This window comes from Prionailurus viverrinus, chromosome B1 (genome assembly GCF_022837055.1).
Source record: "Prionailurus viverrinus isolate Anna chromosome B1, UM_Priviv_1.0, whole genome shotgun sequence".
In the NCBI taxonomy this organism is placed as follows: domain Eukaryota; kingdom Metazoa; phylum Chordata; class Mammalia; order Carnivora; family Felidae; genus Prionailurus; species Prionailurus viverrinus.
In genome coordinates, this window is record NC_062564.1 from 162093657 (window position 1) to 162114996 (window position 21340).

Below are 21340 nucleotides of genomic sequence, written 5' to 3' on the forward strand. Positions count from 1 at the left end.
TATTAAGTATTTATGATATAAATGATTTTTTCTTTTGTGTTTCAAAAATCTTACACTACCTTAATTTTCCTATGCAAACCTAGTTATAATCCTGTCAGATAATTTTGGGGAAGGCAAGTGTTATGTAGTATTTTGCTTGGATATACTAAATATTTTCCTTTACAGTGAAAATGAGCTGGTAAGACATTTTGTTTATACATTTATATATATTTTTTATATCCCAGAGAATTTGAGGCAGGTGAAGATGGTTTAGACTTATTTTCAGAAGCATCTTTTACAGAACAGGAATTTCATTAGCTTTGGGAAACACACTTGTGTCTCTCCATTTACATTTCAATAGTTCAATATGGTCAGTGCAGTGGAAGACCGGAGACTACACCAAAATAACGTTATGTCACTCCTGGACTGCACAATATTTGAGAATTATTTTTGCCCAGTGTAAGCACAGTCCAAGGTAGATTTCTGTGCCCTCCTCCTTCCTTTGCAGAATTTGAGAGAGACAAGGCTCAGATCTTCGAGAATTTCTGGCTCCTTTTGATCTGGCAGTCTTGGGAGATCAGGCTTTCTCAGAAGATTGCAAGGATTTCCTGCTTTTAGCCTGTCTGGAAGTACTACAAGATGAACCTCTCCCATAATATCTCGTTATTTCCTTCTCCCCGAGTCAGGAAACCTGGAGACATGTGAAAATTCATTTCATGAGTTACAGTAAATATTTTATTTTGAGAGGATGGGTGGTTGTTTGGGTTTCTTTTGTTTATTTCCTTTTTTTGGAATACTGAAATAGAATTGATTTACTGAATAGCTTTATTCTTACGTAAGGGGTTAACTTAGCTTCCAAAGACTTGTTCTGTAAGCAAGCTTGGTAATATTTCATAGCATGTGGCTAAAAGGTAGGTAATATTAAGAAGTAGCAATCTCTGGCACTGTTTATTTGTGCACTGCCTGTCTTTGAGTATACCATTAAATTCTGCTTCCTGTCTAAGTCTAATGTTCTAGGAGGTGAGCGGTCCAAGATTTTGGTCATGAGGTTTAACAATGAGAGAGAAAGGATTGAAGTATTCCCTATGGAAAGCCCTTTATTTAATGTCCCCCCCCACCCCGCCCCGGTCCCTACCTTACTTCCTTAGTCTTCTGACCCCATTCCCTCCAGCAATGGATGGAGCCAGGAAGTGGGTCTTGGCCTCATAAGATAATGGGTATGGCATGTGGTGGGCTGGATTGGCTGCCTTTCTGTGCTTTCCAGCTGGGAAGGAAATCAAACCTCTGCTGTTGCAGGGAATTAGCTGCCTTTCTCTCCTTGGTTTAATTAACTCTTTCTCTACTTGGACCAACCACCCTGAAGGGCCCCATCAATGCTTGATCACATTTGTTGGGCATAGCAGTATGAACCATTATCTCTGTGAGATTTCAAGTGCAGTTTCACACCACAGTGACTCTATCTCTGGGGAACGGAGTAGTTTCCCAGCAGTGTATTAACATTGTATGGACCGAGGCGCCTGGGTGGCCCAGTTGGTTAAGTATCCGACTTCGGCTCAGGCCATGAGCTTGCAGTTTGGAGTTCAAACCCCGCGTCAGGCTCTGTGCTGACAGCTCAGAGCCTGGAGCCTGCTTCAGATTCTGTGTCTCCATCGCTCTATGCCCCTCCCCCACTTGTGCTCTGTTTCTCTGTCTCTCTGAAAAATGAATAAACATTAAAAAAAATCAAGAAAAGACCCCCATTGTATGAACAATGTTTGAATGACATGAAAATCTCCTTTGTTTTCTTCCCACTTTTTGCCACGGTGGCTTTTTGAGTTTTTGTCATTGAAGATATTAATGACTGCTGAAATCTAAGCTAAATTCAATAACCATTGAACATTATTTTATAACTAATCTTATATCTAGTCTTCACAGTCTTAAAATACTCACATAAATTTTTCTCTTGAGTAATTGAATCCAAAAATGGTTAGTTATTTTCTGCTTATTTTAAAGATCCTTTGGAAGCCATTAGTTTATTTTCATGGTACTTAGACATTATTCACCTAAAGAGAGACCATGAATTCTTTTTAACATCAGTAAAACTCAGTCGGTAAAGTGTACACATTTAACTTTAAAATTACTTTAAAATTAAAAAAAAATTACTTTAAGATTTATGTACTTGAAAAAAGTTTAGTGTATATGAGGAATGCATATGTGTATATGAAAGTATTTATGAAAAATGAAGTATGCTTCTTCATTTTGAAAAACATGGTAATGATCAATCTGTTTAAATGTGGAGCCTATAAAATATACTCCACTTGTTGACGATCCTAGGGAGAAGAGTCAATTTTATTCTGGGAGTTTTCTTTCAGATTTTTCACACACACACACACACACACACACACACACACACACACACTCCGATAGCCACATATCCCTAGAGCTGGATAGTTGCCAGCAGACCAACCTGTGGATTCCTTTGCCTGGCGTGAAATGTCATTCTTAATCGTTCACTTCTCCGGTTAGAGTTTATGAACTTGAAACAAGACCAACTTTTCTAGTAAGTACCATTAACAAATGGAATTCGATTTTCTTTTAGATTACAGGTCTCCATTTATTGCTTCTGTTAGCGACCAACATGGCGTTGTGTACATCACTGAGAACAAAAACAAAACTGTCGTGATTCCATGTCTTGGGTCCATTTCCAACCTCAATGTGTCACTTTGTGCAGTAAGTTACATATTCTTCAATCATCTCTCATATTTTCATAATAAGAAGGGCAGCCTCTATATAACATATTATCAATCATGTGTGTTAAAGATCCTTTGGGAAGGGCCAACATGATAATAAATAAAGCCGATTTGTATTCTTTACTGATGAATTCTTTAGTGATCATTTTACATGGTTTTCACTTTTGGGTAGCGCTTCATTCAATATTTGGCATTTCTTTCTCTACCCAGAGGTATCCAGAAAAGAGGTTTGTCCCCGATGGTAACAGAATTTCCTGGGACAGTAAGAAAGGCTTTACTATCCCCAGCTACATGATCAGCTATGCTGGCATGGTCTTCTGTGAAGCAAAAATTAATGATGAAAGTTACCAGTCTATTATGTACATAGTTGTGGTTGTAGGTAAGTGGACAGTTTCTTTCCGTATCATTAATATTAGACATTAAAGATTGGCTTCCTATATTAAGATCCTGAAGATTAAAGTATGGGGGAAGGACAAGGGATATTGAAAAAGATACTAATTCAAGATCTGGTATGGCGCAATTCATTATATCTGCTCTTCTCTACCGAATAAACCTCTGTGCAATTGAGTTTTTCACCTCTCTTGCCAAGACCAAGGATGGAAAAGAGTGTTATTATCGGAGCGTATTTTATGGAAAATTCAATGTTCAAAGCATTGCTTGGCATCCGTTCTTTTAATTATACCTATTTTACGGAAAATTCAGTAATTTACTAAAGCTGGCTTCATTGGCTTTTGACTACTCAAATTTTACTGCTTTTCTATCCACTGGGCAACATCTTTGAGATTCCTGCAAGTCTGCTTTGTAAGCCTCTGTGGGTGATTTTGCTGGGAGTTACCAAGTATTGCTGAGGCCCTCAGGGAAAAATGATGTGGCATGTTTTGAAGCTGCATCATTTTGAAAAAAAAAAAATCCATGCAAAGTTATATTTGTTTTCCCCCTCTTTCTCTGTGTTTTCAATTTACTTGCTCCAGGGTACAAGATTTATGATGTGGTTCTGAGCCCCCCTCATGGAGTTGAGCTGTCTGTTGGAGAGAGGCTCGTCTTAAACTGTACAGCGAGGACTGAACTAAATGTGGGGATTGACTTCAACTGGGAATACCCTTCTTTGAAGGTAACACTAACAGTTCAAAGCCAGACCTCTAAATACTTTGATAATAAGCTTCAATGGAGTTTGCTTGAGAGAGATAGGGACTTGTCTGGCCAGATAAAATGTAAGGGCCTTAACTCTCTCTTTCTGTCTGTCTGTCTGTCTCTCCCTCTCTCTCTCTCTCTCTCTTTCTCTCTCTCTCTCTCTCTCTCTCACACACACACACACACACACACACACACACACACGTACACACACTTACTTTAAAAGAACTACAGAACGCATAGCACCCATGGAAAACAGATGCAATGCCAAAAACTCGGTTCCACTCTGCTATAATCAGGCAGTGAAGATTAGTTTTTTCTAGGTGATTACATCTTTCCAGGTTGCATTATTTCTCTGTGCTCCAAAGTCTTTGATCTATTTTCCCTTTAAGGGAATTTGTCTTTAAGAGGTGGCATGAGACATACTTCTCCTTAAACAGTGATCATACTTGCTTGTGTTTCTGTGGTACCTGTCCATCTCATTCCCACTATGTGAGGCTTTCAAAATCTTAATTCAGTTGGTTGCATTTATTTCTCTTGAAACCAAATATATTGGTAGCCTAGATGGTGTTAAAAGTTCTGAAGTACCTCTTATTAGCACGAATCGCATTCGCCAAGGGCCAAGACTTGGTCCTGTGGGTATCTAGAAGCTACCAGGGGATGTTATGCTGGACTTTGAAAGTTCAGTAAACTCTTTTTCAGCATCAGCATAAAAAGCTTGTTAACCGGGACCTAAAAACTCAATCTGGGAGTGAGATGAAGAAATTTTTGAGCACCTTGACCATAGATGGTGTAACCCGGAGTGACCAAGGGTGGTATACCTGTGCGGCTTCCAGTGGGCTGATGACCAAGCGGAACAGCACGTTCGTCAGGGTCCACGGTAAGCGACGCTGTCCTTTGGAATCATGCCATGCCTTGAAAAGCGAGATCATCTAAATGACATTAGGTCAGCTAGAGATTCCTGTTTTGTTCATTCAGAAGACATGTCTGAGCTCTTGCTAGGGAGGCCATATGCCCTAGAGATCAAGAGCACGGCTTGGGTTCAAATCCCAACTTTAATAATGAGATGAGCCGAGGCAGCAAGTGCTCACTAACTTTTACTTGTTGCAGTTTTTGTGGCTGCCGTTACTACAGTATACTAAGCAGAGTGTTGTTATCTACGATAGTTTTTACATTTTCATTTTATTTCGAGGCTGAGGGGCCTGTGTGAATAAGCAAGGGCTTTGCAATTGAGGAAACCTGGATTTAATTACTATCTGTGGGGCTTTGAGCAAAATAACTTCGTTTCTTTTTTATTCGCCTTCACTGATAATCATGTCACATAATAACACGTCAGCATCCCGGGTTAGGTGGTAATTCACTTGGCACTCAACCTTGGGCCCGAGTAATGATTTTGGATTTTATAATACGGGCATTCATAGAAGGGCTCGAGCCGAGAGAGCCACGCTCTGGTTGACGTTTCCGTAGGATTGCTGCGTCTTTTATGTGAAATGCTTTACGGAAGAAAGGGCAGCAGTAGGGAGACCAGAGAGGAGGCTTAATTGCATTTATCCCGGTGAGAGCTGGTGAGTGGCTTGGACTGAGTGGTAGAGGCAGAAGTGGGGAGAAGTGATCTGGTTCTGGATATGGTTTTGAAGATAGAGCCAACAGGACCCACCCATTGACTCAACGGCTGAGGGGCCTAAGAGAAACAGAATGCAAGCTGACTTGAATCGTTAGCGTGAGGAGGTGAATGAGTGGTGGTTTTATTGACCGAGATGGGGAAGACTGAGAAGGAAGTGAGATTTGGGGCGAGGTATTGGGTGTGTTCATTTGGACAGGCCCATCAAACGTCCGAGTGGAGATATTTGATATGTAAGTCTGGAACCCGGAGAAGTCAGGGGTGAATGGCACTTTATGGCTGAGCCTGGAGGAGGGTGCAGATAAAGAGAAGGGGTCCGAGGACTGAGTCCCGGGGCAGATGGTGGGTAGGTATTGGGTGCAAGGGGACGGAGGAGAAGGAGCACCCGAGGTTCCTGGAGGACTTAGAGAAAACTTCCCAGAGGAGCAAACGCTTGAACTGAGACTGAAGCAACCAGTAGGCTTGCAGTGGCCACTCAGAGAGAGAGAAAGGTAAATCCAGAGGCCAGTTGATGGGGAGAAGCTGGACTGTGACCAAGGAAAGGCAGTGTGGGGAATCCCTGAATTGTGGCAACTCACACTCCCTAGATCACAGACTCTTCATTTGAAATGAAAAACTAAGCCAAATGACCATTCACTGAAGAAGTTGACATTCGTAGGAGTAATTATTTTTATTGTTTTCCAGAAAAACCTTTTGTCGCTTTTGGCAGTGGCATGGAATCTTTGGTGGAAGCCATCGTGGGAGACCGTGTCAGAGTGCCTGTGAAGTACCTTGGTTACCCTCCCCCGGAAATAAAATGGTAACTATTAGAAATAAAGGCAAAGCATTGTTCCCCCTGAAAGCAAACCCTTAAATTATACTAATTCCCGAGAATTTTTTTTTCCCCACAGGTATAAAAATGGGAGATCCATTGAGTCCAATCACACAATAAAAGTGGGGCATGTACTGACTATTATGGAAGTGAGTGAAAAAGACACAGGAAATTACACTGTCATCCTTACCAACCCCATTTCGAAGGAGAAGCAGAGCCACGTGGTATCTCTGGTCGTGAATGGTGAGTTTGTTCCGCTCTCCTTCTCGGCCCCAAACTGATTATAAAGGGTACGATTACGGCTTCCTACACAGCCAGGCCACGAGTCCTTTGTCACACCTGCTGCTTCACTCACATCAGGAACAGGCTTCTACGTATAAAAATGATCCAGGGGCGCCTGGGTGGCTCAGTGGGTTAAGCGTCCAACTTCGGCTCAGGTCAGGATCTCACAGTTCGTGAGTTCAAGCCCCGCGTTGGGCTCTGTGCTGACAGCTCGGAGCTTGGAGCCTGCTTTGGATTCTGTGTCTCCCTCTCTCTGCCCTCCCCTGCTCACTCTCTCTCTCTTTCTCTCTCAAAAATAAATAAACATTAAAAAAATTTTTTATAGAAATGATCCAGAGCAGTAGAGTTGAGATGAGGTGTAGACAGCACGCTCTGGACATACGTGCTTAAGAGGCCACGCAACTGAACTGTTCAGCAGTCACATGCAGCATTGATGTAGACGATACATTCAATGGCTGTATGCTGTGAAATAAGCACCCCTCTGGGAACAGTTGTTGTGTTGCCTTTGACCTTGTCTCACCTGGCGTGCAAATGTTTAAGAGCCTTTTTGAATTTTGTGGGAAGCTGCTACTTTGAGGCACAGGCAGATCCCAGCTCAGAAGGCTTTTGCAGGTTGACATTGGTTGGCTGGAAGTTAAAAAAAATTTTTTTTTTTTTTAAAAACAGGAGTCTAAGATCTATCTGACTCTGAGGCTCTAAAGGGAAGATAAAAAGTTTTTGATCTAAGGATGATTTGAACTTTGTTCTTTCAAGCTGAAAGTGTCCTGGATGGGGAATAAAATGGTATTATGGTCAAGGAAGTGTTTGAGATGCTAAGTCGATGGACAGCAGGTGTCTATATAGCAGGACTTATCAGGACCTTTAATATGCTTATGTATGTTGCCATTCTCCAGGGGGAGAGACATAGAGAATTGAGGGCTTAACAAAATTATTTGAGCCGAGCATCCCCCTCCAACCCGAGAAATCCACTCATCTCTTGCTCTAGACGCAGTTTGGGAAATGCTTCTCTGTTGGCATTCTTTGTTCTCCCTATGGGCACAGCACATTACAACTTCAGGATCTTCTCTTGTAACGTTAGGGTGCTTCCCCACATATCCTGCCGCTGCTCTGTATGTCTGCTGAGCTTGACTTCATTTCCTTGCTGGGACATCAGCTTCAGGGAGTATTTTAAAGAAAATAGGTTGCAGAAATGTCATTTAGAAGCCACTCAGGAGGAGGGGATTTGGGAAAGGCGAGAAGCTAGAAAGCTCATAAGTAGGGTAGGGAGAAGCAAATGAGCACAAGACAAAGATGTAAAAATGGATAGTGTATAAACCCATCTCGAGAATTCATGAAGCCACTAACCATTTGATTCACCTTAGCATTTACCCTGCCAGATAAAATGAACATAAAAAGTCAAAATTTGAGAGTATAATCCGAATCTTTAAGTTGATGATGATGGGAGAGTAGTTTTGCATTAATGACTTTGGAGCCAAAAAAAGGAAAGAAAAAAAAAGGGTGAGCAAAAGGAAGAGGGGGAGGGAAGAAAAGGAAGGAAGGAGGGAAAGAAGTGGAGGAAGGAGACGGGGAGGGAGGATGAAGAGAGGTAGGTGATCTTGGGCAAGTCACTCGACTTTTCTGTTTCATTCTTCTTATGTGTAAAAGGGACAATGATAGTGGCTATGAGGATCGAATGGATTATTCTGGCTAGAGCACTTAGAACGATGCCTGGCACATAATAAGCGTATTTACTGCGCTAGTCACAATGATTTTATCCCTTTCCTGTCCTGATCTCTTGAGACTGGGAGCACAGGGAGAGCTATCCCCAACATGTAGGGATAACAAGGCAGAGAGAGGGTGGCCAGACTTGTGCAAAGTCCTCCGCTGGAGAGGAGGATGACTTTTGCTAGAAGTTCCGTGTCCTGTTTCCAAGTCTAGCTGTTCTTTGAGAAAGAAAATGGGAGTGGAATCATATGCTTATAGAAACATAGGCCTTGGTTGATGAAAGCTTCCCTCTTCTGCTCCTCCAAGCCGATTGACAATTCAAAAGTGACTTTTCCCATCTCCAGTCCCACCCCAGATCGGCGAGAAATCCCTGATCTCTCCGGTGGATTCGTACCAGTACGGCACCACGCAGACGCTGACGTGCACGGTCTACGCGGTCCCTCCGCCACATCACATCCGCTGGTACTGGCAGCTGGAGGAGGAGTGTGCCTACAGGCCTGCGTGAGTAGGACCCCGTCCTCTTTTGCCCTGCTGTTCTGCATTTCATGCAGCCACGCTGTGTGACTCCATTCCCCCTGAGAAGGCCCTTCCTAAGAAAGTTCTGCCCCAAGCGGTGCTTTCCATCTTTCTCCACGTCTTAACATTTCAGGAGATGTCTTTCGTTGGTGTCCCACTTTGAGATCAGCTAGCTCTCTGTTCCTAGGTTGGCACACCTCTCCAAATGCAGGCCCTTCCCTCACATTGCCGATCGCCAATCTTTGTTTCTTTCCCTTACGCCAAGCAACTGGTGAATACCACATCTCTCCTTATCTGGGAGAAGGTCCATCTCAGAGGAAGAGCTGATGGATGAGAGCCTTTGGCTTCTCAGGCCCAGCTTATCAGGTTCTAACACGAGTCCAGACATCCTTAGGAAAAAAAACACAGGCCACCCACTATCACCCTGAGCCGTTCACTTCCTGTTGTTGTTTTTGAGACGGCCTCTACTAGTTTCTTCCTCAGATGCTGACCATTTCCTACACAAAGGCCACAGTCCCAGGGAGATTGCTTTAAGAAGCCCAATGACTTCTTAGTTTCCTTGTCTTCCTTTGAACTAAATTAACTTGAATTGTCTTGTCGATTCAATTTATGAATGGAGGTTTGTTCCCAGAATAGCTGTTTCCCTCCTGTATCCTGAATGAATCTACCTAGAACCTTTTCCTTCTTTGCTGAGGCCTATTTTTATTTGGCTCCAAGTCTTGTAACATGGCAGGGTGCGCTGAAAGTTATTTCTAAGAACATAGTAACCAAAGTCTGACTCCTTTCCTTGCTATGGATCTGAACTAAAGGAAAGTTAAGTCCTAATAAGAGCTGTTGTTTCTTCCTTATAGCCAAGCTGTCTTAATGACAAACCCATACACTTGTAAAGAATGGAGGAATGTGGATGACTTCCAGGGGGGAAATAAAATTGAAGTCAACAAAAATCAATTTGCCCTAATTGAAGGAAAAAACAAAGTGAGTTTGAAGTTCTTTAAATTGAAAATCTCTCTCTCTCTCTCTTTCTCTCTCTCTCTCTCTCTCTCTCTCTCTCTTTGATGGAAGGGTGGGAGGATGGAGTGGAAGCATGGTGTAATCATATGTGAGGGATATTAGAGATTGATAGTCACATTAATTGTACGATAAAATACTAACATATTAAGTCAGTTTGAAAACACCATTGACTGTTAGAAGCACCATCGCCTTATTAGTATCTTATCAGAGGAAGATAAAACACATATGCTCTTAGCTCTGTACATCGCTTGTAAGGTGATTCTGATTTTACGAATATGGAAATGAGAAAATGTGTGCAGTGTTAGGCTAAAATACATGATTTCCCTTTTGGTTTCCAAAGTCTGTTTTGTGTAATGTGCGAGCCACACCAGCAAAATGATAATTGTGTGGATTTGAGAGAGGGCAGTGCGGGAGTATGAATGGAGTAGGCGGGTCTTACAGGTTGAATTTGAGTCTGAATGCATGCGCATGAACACAGCCTCCATCGTTTACGGCCTGGGATTTGTTTTTTTCATAGACTGTAAGTACCCTTGTTATCCAAGCGGCAAATGTGTCAGCTTTGTACAAATGTGAAGCCGTCAACAAAGCTGGGAGAGGAGAGAGGGTTATCTCCTTCCACGTGACCAGTGAGTACTGCTCTCTGGGGAGGGAGGGGGCGTTGGATCTCTTGCCAAGGGGTTGCTAAGCTGTCTGATAGTCTGTGGTCCTTGCCATTCTTGAGTGGCATGGTGGTTTTGGAAAAGGCCTTGGACTGACACTGGGGATGCTTTTGTTCGTAAATGAAGACTTCTCAGGGAGCTCCTGGGCTCATGTGAAATCAGTACAACTGACTCCCGTTCACTCAGGGGAGAGAATGGTTTTACATATGTTTTTTTAATTTTTAAAAAACTTATTTTAGAGTGCGAGTGAGAGAGAGAGTAGGGGAGAGGGACAGAGGGAGAGGGAGGGAGGGAGAGAGAGAGAGAGAGAGAGAGAGAGAGAGAGAGAGAGAATCCCAAGCAGGCTCCATGCTCAGCACAGAGCCCAGCACGGGGCTTGATCCCATGACCCAGGGATCCTGAAATCAAGTGTCGGATGCTCAACCGACTGAGCCCCCAGGTGCCCCTGTTTCACATATTTTTAGCCACTAGTCCTGGGTACTAGTTATGTCTCCACCATCTGAGTCTAGCGTAGTGTGTGGCTTCTTGAGGTTCAGTCGGTGTTGGTGGGCTTGCTGCTGAGCAGTTGACAGCATTGACTGGAGGTAATTGTAATGACATAGGGACAGTTTCCTCCCAATGCTGCTGATTCTGCCTGTTCATCTTCGCTTTATGGATAAGCTTTAGCTGACTGGACTGGGTGAAATAGTTCAACGTGGGCTAATTCGTTGTCGTAATTATAGCCTTAATGTCATTGAGTGTGATGTGTCGATGAGGAACTCATTTTTAAAATTCCGTGTTATAATTATCTGCTGTAAATATGTCTTGGGTTTTTTATTTTCATCTCAAAAACTGTGTTTAGGGCTGAAAGTGGAGATTTGATACATATCTGAGGACTACACCTTAGTAAAATAACCTATTTTGAGGCCCGAGCTGTCTCGTGCGGTTGTTTCCCTGTATGACATCGTCTGGGATTGAGAGGGCCTCACTTTTCTTGGTGCTTTATAGCAGTCTAAGGGTGGCAAGAAGACAAAAGCGCACTGCCCAAATTAAATCGCCACTTTCTAGCCATGGGTTTTGTATTTCAGGGGGCCCTGAAATCACATTGCAGCCCGGCACCCAGCCGACCGAACAGGAACGGGTGTCTTTGTGGTGCACTGCAGACAGAACTACATTTGAGAACCTCACGTGGTACAAGGCTGGCTCTCAGGCTCTGCCAGTCCACGTGGGAGAGCTGCGTACACCCATCTGCAAGAACCTGGATGCCCTTTGGAAAATGAATGCCACCACGTTCTCTAATGGCACAAGCGACACTTTGATCCTGGAGCTCCAGAACGCATCCTTGCAGGACCAAGGAGATTATGTGTGCTTTGCTCAGGACAGGAAGACCAAGAAAAGGCATTGTGTGGTCCGACAGCTCATGGTTTTAGGTAGGGAGGCAACTCTGGATCATCAAAGACTGTTGGAATGCCTTTAGTGTAGGGCTTTTGGGGACTGTGAGAAAATATCGTATAGGAGCCTATGAAGTAGACGGGTGCACACTCAGCTTATTCACTGAAAGTCCTTGAGGCAGAAAGAGGCGGATAGTGGTGAAATGATGTATTAAAAAGAGAAAATAACATGGTTCCTGCCAGCTCTAATGATAGGATTTCATTAGGATTTCCGAGGGATGAGCCTAAACTGGGGAAATTTCTACTTTATTCTTGGACATTTATTTATTTTAGTAGACACATGTTCATGGAATGCCTACTGTGAGCTAAGAAGGTTCCAGAAATTCAGAGTGGTGAGGAGGTAGATAAGATAAGAACACAGGCAACCACCAGGCGGTCGTAGCACATTGAGGTCTCGGTGTCCATGAGGAGAGGAATTGTTTTGTTTTACTCCTTGTAGTAGCTCGCGTCAGAGAACACAGTGGCACATGCTAGGTGCTCAGTAAGATACCTACTACATGAAGAGTGTGACAATGGGGTTGTTTAGGGCCTGTGAGAGCCCATGGGAGGGGTGCACCACTCACTGCTTGTCCCTCTGGGTCATCCCGTGTAGTCCAGCATAAGATCAACGGGATGATAATTTTAGTGAGCAGATAGCTTTGTAAATTCCGCATGGAGCCACTCTCCACACCTTATCTAACCTTGTGTCTTGCGCAAAAGCTATGCAGCCATGCCTCTGTCTCTGGGGAAATCAGACAAACTTGGGAAAGTCTCTTTGTGCCGACTCCCTCCATTTTCTCCTCTCTTTAGTGTCCCTTTCCAGTTTCTGGGATGTGTGCATTCTCTGATTTTACTGTTAAGATGGGGAACTGCCCAGGTGAATGAATCTATACTAAGGTTTTGGAGGAATAATGTCTTCTTCAGAGGCCTTGGCATATTTTAAGAGGTATCCTCAGATAGACACTAGGGTAGTGTTTGCTAGTGTTAAGACTTAGGTGTCAAAAGAAGGAATTTTTTGGGGTGAAGTCATTCCCAGGGCCCTTTGTATCTTATCACATATATGGCCATCTTGGGGACCGGTCCTGTTTCAAATTAAAGGAAGAATTCAGAAAGAGATATGAAAGAGACCATGCCCAGGAAATATGTGCTCACAATGACCTGGTTTGCTTCTCTAAGGACTCCTAAGTCGTTTTCCTAAAATTATTCTTAGAAATAGAATAGAGCCCAGGACATTTGCTTAAATCCCAGTGTAGTTCACCACTGAGGTGATCCCATTTTGCTCAATGTTGCAGTGGATTCTTTCAGCAAGATTGCTTTCGATTGCTTTGGACAAGATATTTCTATAATGCTTTGATGAAAGGGTACATCTGAAGTTTTGCTGTACGTTGAAACAAATACCCATGAGCTTAATTTTTGAAATCTTTGACTTTCCTTAGGGATTATTGTCTTGCTTGTTTGTGTTTTAGTGGAAATGGCACTGGACTAGTCTTATAAGCTCATTAGTTCAAATGTTCCCTGAGTTATAGGGACTTGGAGAAGTTGTTTAACCCCCTTAACTACAGTTATTTCATCTGCAAAAGAAGGTTAATATTCTTGTCCATCGTATGATTGATAATGAGCAACAGAAATAGTATAAGTGAGTTTTGTAAAAAGTGCCAAATATACATAAGGCATTCTTTGTTGAATTACACTGAAGGTTCGCACTTACCAAGAGAAACATGCAGAATTCAAGGGTGTCACTGTCTAGAACTTTCATGGGAGGGAAAGTTTCCCCTTGGGGAAGCTGTGTCTAGTTAGAAGAAAACCCCATAAAGGTGACAACCTTTATTTTGTGATGTGACGACCAGCTAGAATCACTAATAAGGATGTCCAAAGTGATCTCTCTCAACTGTCCTGACTTATTTCTTCCATTAACTTTATTCAGTGGCCAAGAGTAATGTTATTAGCTTCTATGTATTTTCAGCTTAGTAAATCAGTGGTTTACTGTTTATTAAGTTTAAACTATAAGTTTACTGATGCTAAAACCATTTCAGAAGTTTTAACTACATGTTGTATGATTTGTGTGTGTGTGTGTGCACAGAACGTGTGGCACCCATGATCACAGGAAACCTGGAGAATCAAACAACAAGCATTGGTGAAACCATCGAAGTTTCGTGCACCACGTCTGGGAATCCCCCTCCACAGATTACGTGGTTTAAAGATAATGAAACACTTGTTGAAGACTCAGGTGAATAGACTATGTCTATCTCTGGTTGGTTGCAGAATTCTCAGAGATAGGATCTAAAACCCACCTTATGCCTTGATTTGTTTTAGGTAGGAAAAAAGCAATATTAGTGTCCATGGTCTGGCTCATTTCATAGAATTCAGAGCCGTGTTGAATTCTCATGGAAGCTGGGACTGGTGATGAGTCAGCAATGCATCCTGTATCACTCTTTGGAATTAGATGCTCATCCAAGAAAAGACATCATTTATAGTTTTAAATTTTTTCCTAAACAACTCTACCACATCACATCATAAATGAAAACAACCATTTTTCTTTTCTTTTAGGTATTGTACTGAAAGATGGGAACCGGAACCTAACCATCCGCAGGGTGAGGAAGGAAGATGAAGGCCTGTATACCTGCCAGGCATGCAGTGTTCTTGGGTGTGCAAAAGTGGAGGCATTTTTCATCGTAGAAGGTCAGTGGAAATTCATGGACACATCGGGCGTTTTTAGAAAATTAGCTTGTGTTGTATATATACTCATACACTTTGGGTGGGAGGATTATAGGTGATGTTTTTAATGTTTATTTATTTTTTTTTGAGAGAGAGAGAGAGAGCGCGCGCGCACACACACACACACACACACACACACACACACACACACACACACACGTATGAGTGGGGGAGGGGAAGAGAGAGAATCCCAAGCAGGCTCTGCGCTATTAGCATGAACCTGACTTGGGGCTTGATCCCATGAACCGTGAGATCATGACCTGAGCCAAAATCAAGAGTCAGATGTTCAACCGACTGAGCCACCCAGTGGGAGTATTTTGGTGATTTTTTAATATTCTTTGTACTTTGTAAATTTTCTGCTCTAAGTATATATTATTTCAACTAGAAAAAATAATCAGTGTTATTTTAATTCTACTTGCATCATATTTCCCATCCTGGCAGTACTCACTATGGGAAAATTCTTAGCCAGGCAGGTAGAATATCCTCCTTTCCCGTGTTTCTTTTCTTCATTTGAATGGATCGATTAACTTGTTGTAGAAGTGATTCCTCTATATTTTCTTGGGAGAACACTGGAATTACTGCTTAATCGCCAAAATCAGTGCTATCCAGACAATCACAAGGGTTCATAGTTTTCATTGGACTGCAGATAATTAAAATTGTGAACAATAGACCATTGCTCCAATGGCATGGAAATTTTAGGGTGTCTAAATGTGAAAGGAAACTCCTATGTGTGTGCAGGAGTGATGTGAAATCTGGCATTTTCCCAGATGGGAAAGGTAATTTGTGACAGAAAGAGGAAGAAAGAAGGATGGTGACAGAAGGAAAAACGGATGGAGTTTTATGAACTCGTCCTCACTTGTCTCTCAAAGTCTAGATTTTAGTTCCCTCAATCTATCAAATCTTGCATCTTGATGACTTGTTTTCACATTTGTAGGCTTATCACCATTTTATAGATTGCACTTGCAAATAAAGATTTCAAGTGTGTGAAATAAATAAAAATTTCAAGTGGCATGGTGCTTTTGTCACTTCCAGAGGGCTTCATGTTAAGGGCAGCTCCTAGTGGGGGCTTCCAGCTCTTTCTCATGCCCTGCCGCATCTCCCTGAGCTGTTTGCAGCGGGTTACCCCTGCCTAAGTAGGAAACATTGGCACAGAACTTACATTTACTTAGTTCCCAAAAAGAATAATACTAAGAAGGAGAGAAGTAGATATTTACTGTGTCGGTTAGTCTTCCTAATGTTAACATGGAGATAATATTACCATGGAAGTTTTAATTACAGTAAAACCTTGAATTGCGAGTAACTTGTTCTGCGAGTGTCCTGCAAGGTGAACAAACATTTCTAATAAGTTATTCAATAAGTTATTGTTTAACTTGATAAACGAGTGATGTCTTGCAATATGAGTGTCACATGATCACAACTGAACCAATGGTTCTTGAAATTCTCTTTGAGATACGCATGCTTTGGATTACAAGCATGTTTCCGGAATGAATTATGCTCTCAAACCAAGGTTTTACAGTGTATTAATTATTAATTATATTAATATTAATTATATAGACAATTGAATCTTTGAACTTTTTACTAGGTATAATGGACTTTAAAATCTGTGTGTATGGGGCGCCTGGGTGGCTCAGTCGGTTGAGCAACCGACTTCGGCTCAGGTCATGATCTCACAGTCTGTGAGTTCGAGCCCCGTGTCAGGCTCTGTGCTGACAGCTCAGAGCCTGGAGCCTGCTTCTGATTCTGTGTCTCCCTCTCTCTCTGCCCCTCCCCTGCTCATGCTCTGTCTCTCTCTGTCTCAGAAATAAGTAAACATTAAAAAAAATTTAAAAAAAAATCCGTGTGTATATAAAGAAAGCCACAAGGTGCCTGTTTGCTGAGTCAGTTAAGGGTCTGACACTTGATTTTGGCTCAGGTCATGATCTCACAGTTGTGAGACTGAGCCCAGGTTGGGCCCTGTATTGATCCCCACACTGGGCTCCACATCAGGCTCCGTGCTGGGCATGGAGCCTGCTTTAGATTCTCTCTTCCTCCCTCTCCCCCTCCCCCTTCCCTGCTTGTGCTTACACTCTGTTTCTCAAAAAAAAAAAATTAATAGAAAAAATTAAATTAAAGTAGAAAGTTTCTTCAATAGAACCACCAGAGAAACAAAATCTACTTCCAGGCATAGTTGGTACTTGTCCCCAGACTGTTAACTCTTATTCGGCTAACTAGTTACTTACTTGGACTTCTGCCTTTTTCAGGCTGCCTTGGGCCACTTGAACGGCTTATTTGATTCACTCTGCACTCGTCCAGCGGGAAGCCCCATGTGCTAATTGCTTCCTTATCACTTCTCTGCTAATCACTCCTAGCTGACAAGCTCTGGCATTTAATTTCTCCCACTCAGAGCATCCTCTGGAGCCCCGAGCATCTGCCGCTTCCTTGCTGACCTCTACCTTTCCTTTCATGGGTGGTTTCAACTCATTTTGCCAGGCCATACAGGATGCCCTCATCTTGGATTTCTCTCTTTTCTTCACTCAGACTCCTGCCACTCAAGGGCAGGGTAGTGTAATGGTTAGCTGGTGTTGGACAGACTTGTTTAATTCTTCGCCATTCCACCCACTTGCTGTGTGCCCTTGATGAAGTAGCTTAACCTCTTTGAGCTTGTTTCTCCATCTGAAGACTGAGAGTTGCTGAGAACATCAAGAGGGATGACATATTTAAAGGACTGAGCACCTAGGAGGTGCATGGTAGCCAGTAACTTGCTGACCACTTGTTTTCTTATATAATCCTTTCTCAAACTCCATTCAGATGAAAACTGAGACTCTCCATGCAAAACCGGGTATTAATTCCACCCCCTGACAAATAACTACTTTTCTCCCCTGTAGAATGGAATCTGTTTTCTTTCCATCAAAGACTGCTCTTCCTTCAACCCTTCTTATGATTTTTTTCTTTTAAGACATCAACATTTCTATCCTTGATATCCTTAATTCCTGTCTTTAACTTTAGAATTTTATCATTGGAGGGGCGCTTGGGTGGCTCAGTCGGTTAAGCGTCTGATTTCGGCTCAGGTCATGATCTCACGGTTTGTGAGTTCAAGCCCTGTGTTGGACCCTGTGCTGACAGCTCAGAGCCTGGAGCCTGCTTCAGATTCTGTGTCTCCCCCTCTCTCTACCCCTCCCACGCTCATGCTCTGTCTCTCAATAATAAATAAATGTTAAAAAAATTAAAAAAAAAAGAATTTTACCGTTGGAGGTTTTCATGAGCAGTGTTTTGCAAACTTTAAATTATCCATTAAGAATGTTATAGACTCAGGGCACCTGGATAGCTCAGTCAGTTAAGCATCCAACTTCGGCTTGGTCATGATCCTCCCATTTGTGAGTTTGAACCCCACATCGGGCTCTGTGCTGACAGCTCAGATCCTGGAGCCTGCTTCAGATTCTGTGTCTCCCTCACTCTCTGCCCCTCTCCCTTCCATGCTCTCTCTCTCTCTCTCTCTTCCTCTCTTTCTCTTTCTCTTTCTCTCAAAAAAAAAATAAACATTAAAAAAATTAAAAAAAAAATGTTATAGATCCCTTCAAGTTAGATGCTTGTGACTATTATTATCTAGGATTTTTTTCCAAGTTGGTAAACTTGAGATCTTGCTTTATTGTTGAACTTTGTCCTCTTATATCAAAAGGTATGAGTTTTCAGCATTCCGTTGTGTCTTTCTAGGTGCCCAGGAGAAGACCAACTTGGAGGTCATTATTCTAGTAGGCACAGCAGTGATTGCCATGTTCTTCTGGTTATTACTTGTCATCGTTCTACGGACCGTTAAGCGGGTAACAAAATCATTTCCCTTCCATCCCATGTACGTTGGTTTTCATGATTAATGAAAGCTGACTGGGGCTCTTTGAGTTGTTTCTTCCCATTGTTATTGGCTCAATGGGCACAATTTTATTTCAATACAATAACATTCTTTCCCACTTTCTTTTGGCTGGACCACTGGGCTTTAATTGATGGAAGCCACTAGAGGAGAAAAGGGCTTGGACTGTCCAGTGTAATTAAGATTTAAGTACTTCATTTGGAGCTCATTTGGGGGTTGAGGGGACACTGGATGCAGGATTATAATAGGACTGACTCTCAAACTCCATGAATTTTATTTGAAAATGAGACATCAGGAATGGGGCTTCCATAAACAACAATAATAAGCACACAAAAAAACAACAGCCAGACAACAGAGTGTATGTGACTGGAAGGAATAATGATTTCCAGGCCAATGGAGGGGAACTGAAGACAGGCTACTTGTCCATCGTCATGGATCCAGATGAACTGCCCTTGGATGAACACTGTGAACGTTTGCCTTATGATGCCAGCAAGTGGGAATTTCCCAGAGACCGGCTGAAACTAGGTGTGTTTCCAAGTGATGTTAATTTGGTGTTGGGTTTACCAAGCCATCTCTTCCTCCTTTTGGACAATGACAGATATAGTCTATTCACATGTTGGATTCAGGTTCAGAATATTCATTCTGTCTGTGGAATTAGAGTCATCATCCTTTTGGTCACTTAGAAGTAGGGTCCCTCTACAATAATCCAAAATAGGGCACTTGGAGAGTGAAGAGGGGGAGATATTATTCAATGATTAAGCCAAGACAAGGGAGTGAGCTGGAATCTCCGAGTTAAACTGGGGTGTGTGGGTGATCCGATCTAGTCGGAATCTCTGTGTCACTTTGATGCTGTAATAGTCCAAGTCTGTTTGGTTTGCTGTCGTTGTTGACTATAGGTAAGCCCCTTGGCCGTGGTGCCTTTGGCCAAGTGATCGAAGCAGATGCCTTTGGAATTGACAAGACAGCGACTTGCAAGACAGTGGCTGTCAAAATGTTAAAAGGTAAAAGCAAAATTACATGGTGATGTATCTCTCTATCTGTTTCATCTGGTCTGCAGACGTAATGCAAGGCTTGTATCAGCAGCCCTGCAGTTAGGTGAGCCCACTAGCCAAGCATGTAGCCAGCTTATGCCTTTGTGCAAATTGGGGACAAGTTCCTCTTTCATAGCGTCCTGCCAGGGTACATGGCCTTCCAGGCAAAGTTGAGGATGGGTTTCAGCTTCATCCACTTCCCCACTTTGCCTGGGAGCCCATGCACAGCTGTACTTCGTGGCCTGACTCTAGGAAAAAAAAAATACCTTGATTATGTAAAAATTGTTCTTTAATCTCTTATGGTGCATTGGTAAGATAATTATAGACCATGTAGAGACATGGAAAGAAACTTAATATAATAAGTAAAAATAGTAGAGTGCAAAAATAGCATGTCTCCTAGGATTGGAGTATGTGAAAGATTTTCTCCTATAAAAGATAATGGTTGCACTAGGGACAAAAGGACCATGGGTGACATTTTAAACATTAAAAGCCTTGTAAACAATTGTTAATCCTAATGGTAATGGTGTTCTGGCCTTGTTGTTTTAATTTGGGGAGGTGGTGCATGTAAAGCTCTTAGCTCCAGTTGTGATGTGCTTTCGTTGATGAGGCACACTGACCCTTGGCCCATAGGTCTTGTGCATTGCAAAGCCATCTCTCTCTCTCTCCCTCTGCCTAGTCGCCCTTGTGGCTAAGGGAGTGTGCCATTCTGAGGTGGCTCATCAGGGTCTGAGGTGTGGATCGCGTCTGTGAATTAGAAAGAATGTACAGGATCATTCTCGCAGTTTTAGCCTCATCGGCCTCATGGGCCAACTGGCCTTGCCAGCTGGCCCTTGTTAAATTTCCTGCTTGGCACCGATTGGCGGGAACTTCAGCATAGCCCCTAACACATAAGGATATTTAATACATGGTGTTGCTTCCTTACCAGGAAGCACTGAAATAATCAGGCCCTAAGAAGCATAGTCAACCTGATACATGAAAATCCAGTTTTGTAAAGGAAAGAAAATCTGGGCGTGATTCCATTTGCAGATGTATTCTCTGCTTTGCAAAAGACTTCACAATGGATTCCTTTAAATATCAAACATTCTGGGTGCACTTACAGTAAGAATTTGATTTAGAATTGGAAAATATAATTTATATTTGACTTTTAATGCACTTAATCTGTAAATTGGGTTGGTTACAGCTGTGTTGTCCCTGGAGGGTAAGATGTACACATGCATGCAGTGGGGCACTGATCCTCTTAAGCTAATGCCCACATTTACGATTTCCCTGTTTGCTGTGTACTTGTAGAAGGAGCCACACACAGTGAACACCGAGCCCTCATGTCTGAACTCAAGATCCTCATTCATATTGGCCACCATCTCAATGTGGTCAATCTTCTAGGTGCCTGTACCAAGCCAGGAGGTGAGCATCTGTGGAGGGTTTTGGTTGCCTGATGATTCTAGGATTTAGTTCTCTGCTGGTGTTTCAGGGAAACCACTCAACTCCCATGGCCTTGATTTCCTTAACTTAGAATACTATTGCACATTCCTAGATACGAATATATTTCATGGAGGTTTAATGGGCTCTATAAGTTCTTCTGGAACTTCTTGTGAGTTAAAAAATGCTGCCTCACTCTACTGCAGTTTGCTACTTGTGTAATAGATGTTCAGGTGAAAAAAGTAAACCTCTCAAAAAACTTGAAAGCAAAGACCTTAAGAGTAGTTCCCCCTGAAATGGAGTCCTCTTAGGTGATTGTGTTGAAAAGCAAGAGGGTGAATTTTCTTCTGAAATTTTGGTTGATCAGGTTGTGGGGTTGCCTTTTGGAAAAAGAAAAGCTACGCTGTAAGGGCATTGTGACCCACTGATTTCTGTGATCCTGTCCCCAGTGAAAGGTTGTAGCATCTTCTATGGTATTTTCTTGT

At 42.5% G+C, this 21340-nt stretch overlaps 1 protein-coding gene across 2 annotated transcripts in view; it reads left to right on the plus strand.

The window, feature by feature from the left end:
• Positions 1–21340, plus strand: part of KDR (kinase insert domain receptor) — a 50244-nt gene that overhangs the window by 11222 nt on the left and 17682 nt on the right. For both annotated transcript variants that reach the window (XM_047856432.1, XM_047856431.1), the window contains exons 4-19: positions 2558–2688; positions 2919–3087; positions 3680–3819; positions 4542–4719; positions 6145–6259; positions 6351–6514; positions 8602–8758; positions 9625–9748; positions 10302–10410; positions 11511–11852; positions 13933–14079; positions 14400–14531; positions 18258–18364; positions 18798–18933; positions 19305–19409; positions 20727–20840. In XM_047856432.1, the coding sequence (XP_047712388.1) occupies positions 2558–2688; positions 2919–3087; positions 3680–3819; positions 4542–4719; positions 6145–6259; positions 6351–6514; positions 8602–8758; positions 9625–9748; positions 10302–10410; positions 11511–11852; positions 13933–14079; positions 14400–14531; positions 18258–18364; positions 18798–18933; positions 19305–19409; positions 20727–20840 (2370 nt within the window). The remainder of the gene's footprint in view (positions 1–2557; positions 2689–2918; positions 3088–3679; positions 3820–4541; positions 4720–6144; positions 6260–6350; positions 6515–8601; positions 8759–9624; positions 9749–10301; positions 10411–11510; positions 11853–13932; positions 14080–14399; positions 14532–18257; positions 18365–18797; positions 18934–19304; positions 19410–20726; positions 20841–21340) is intronic.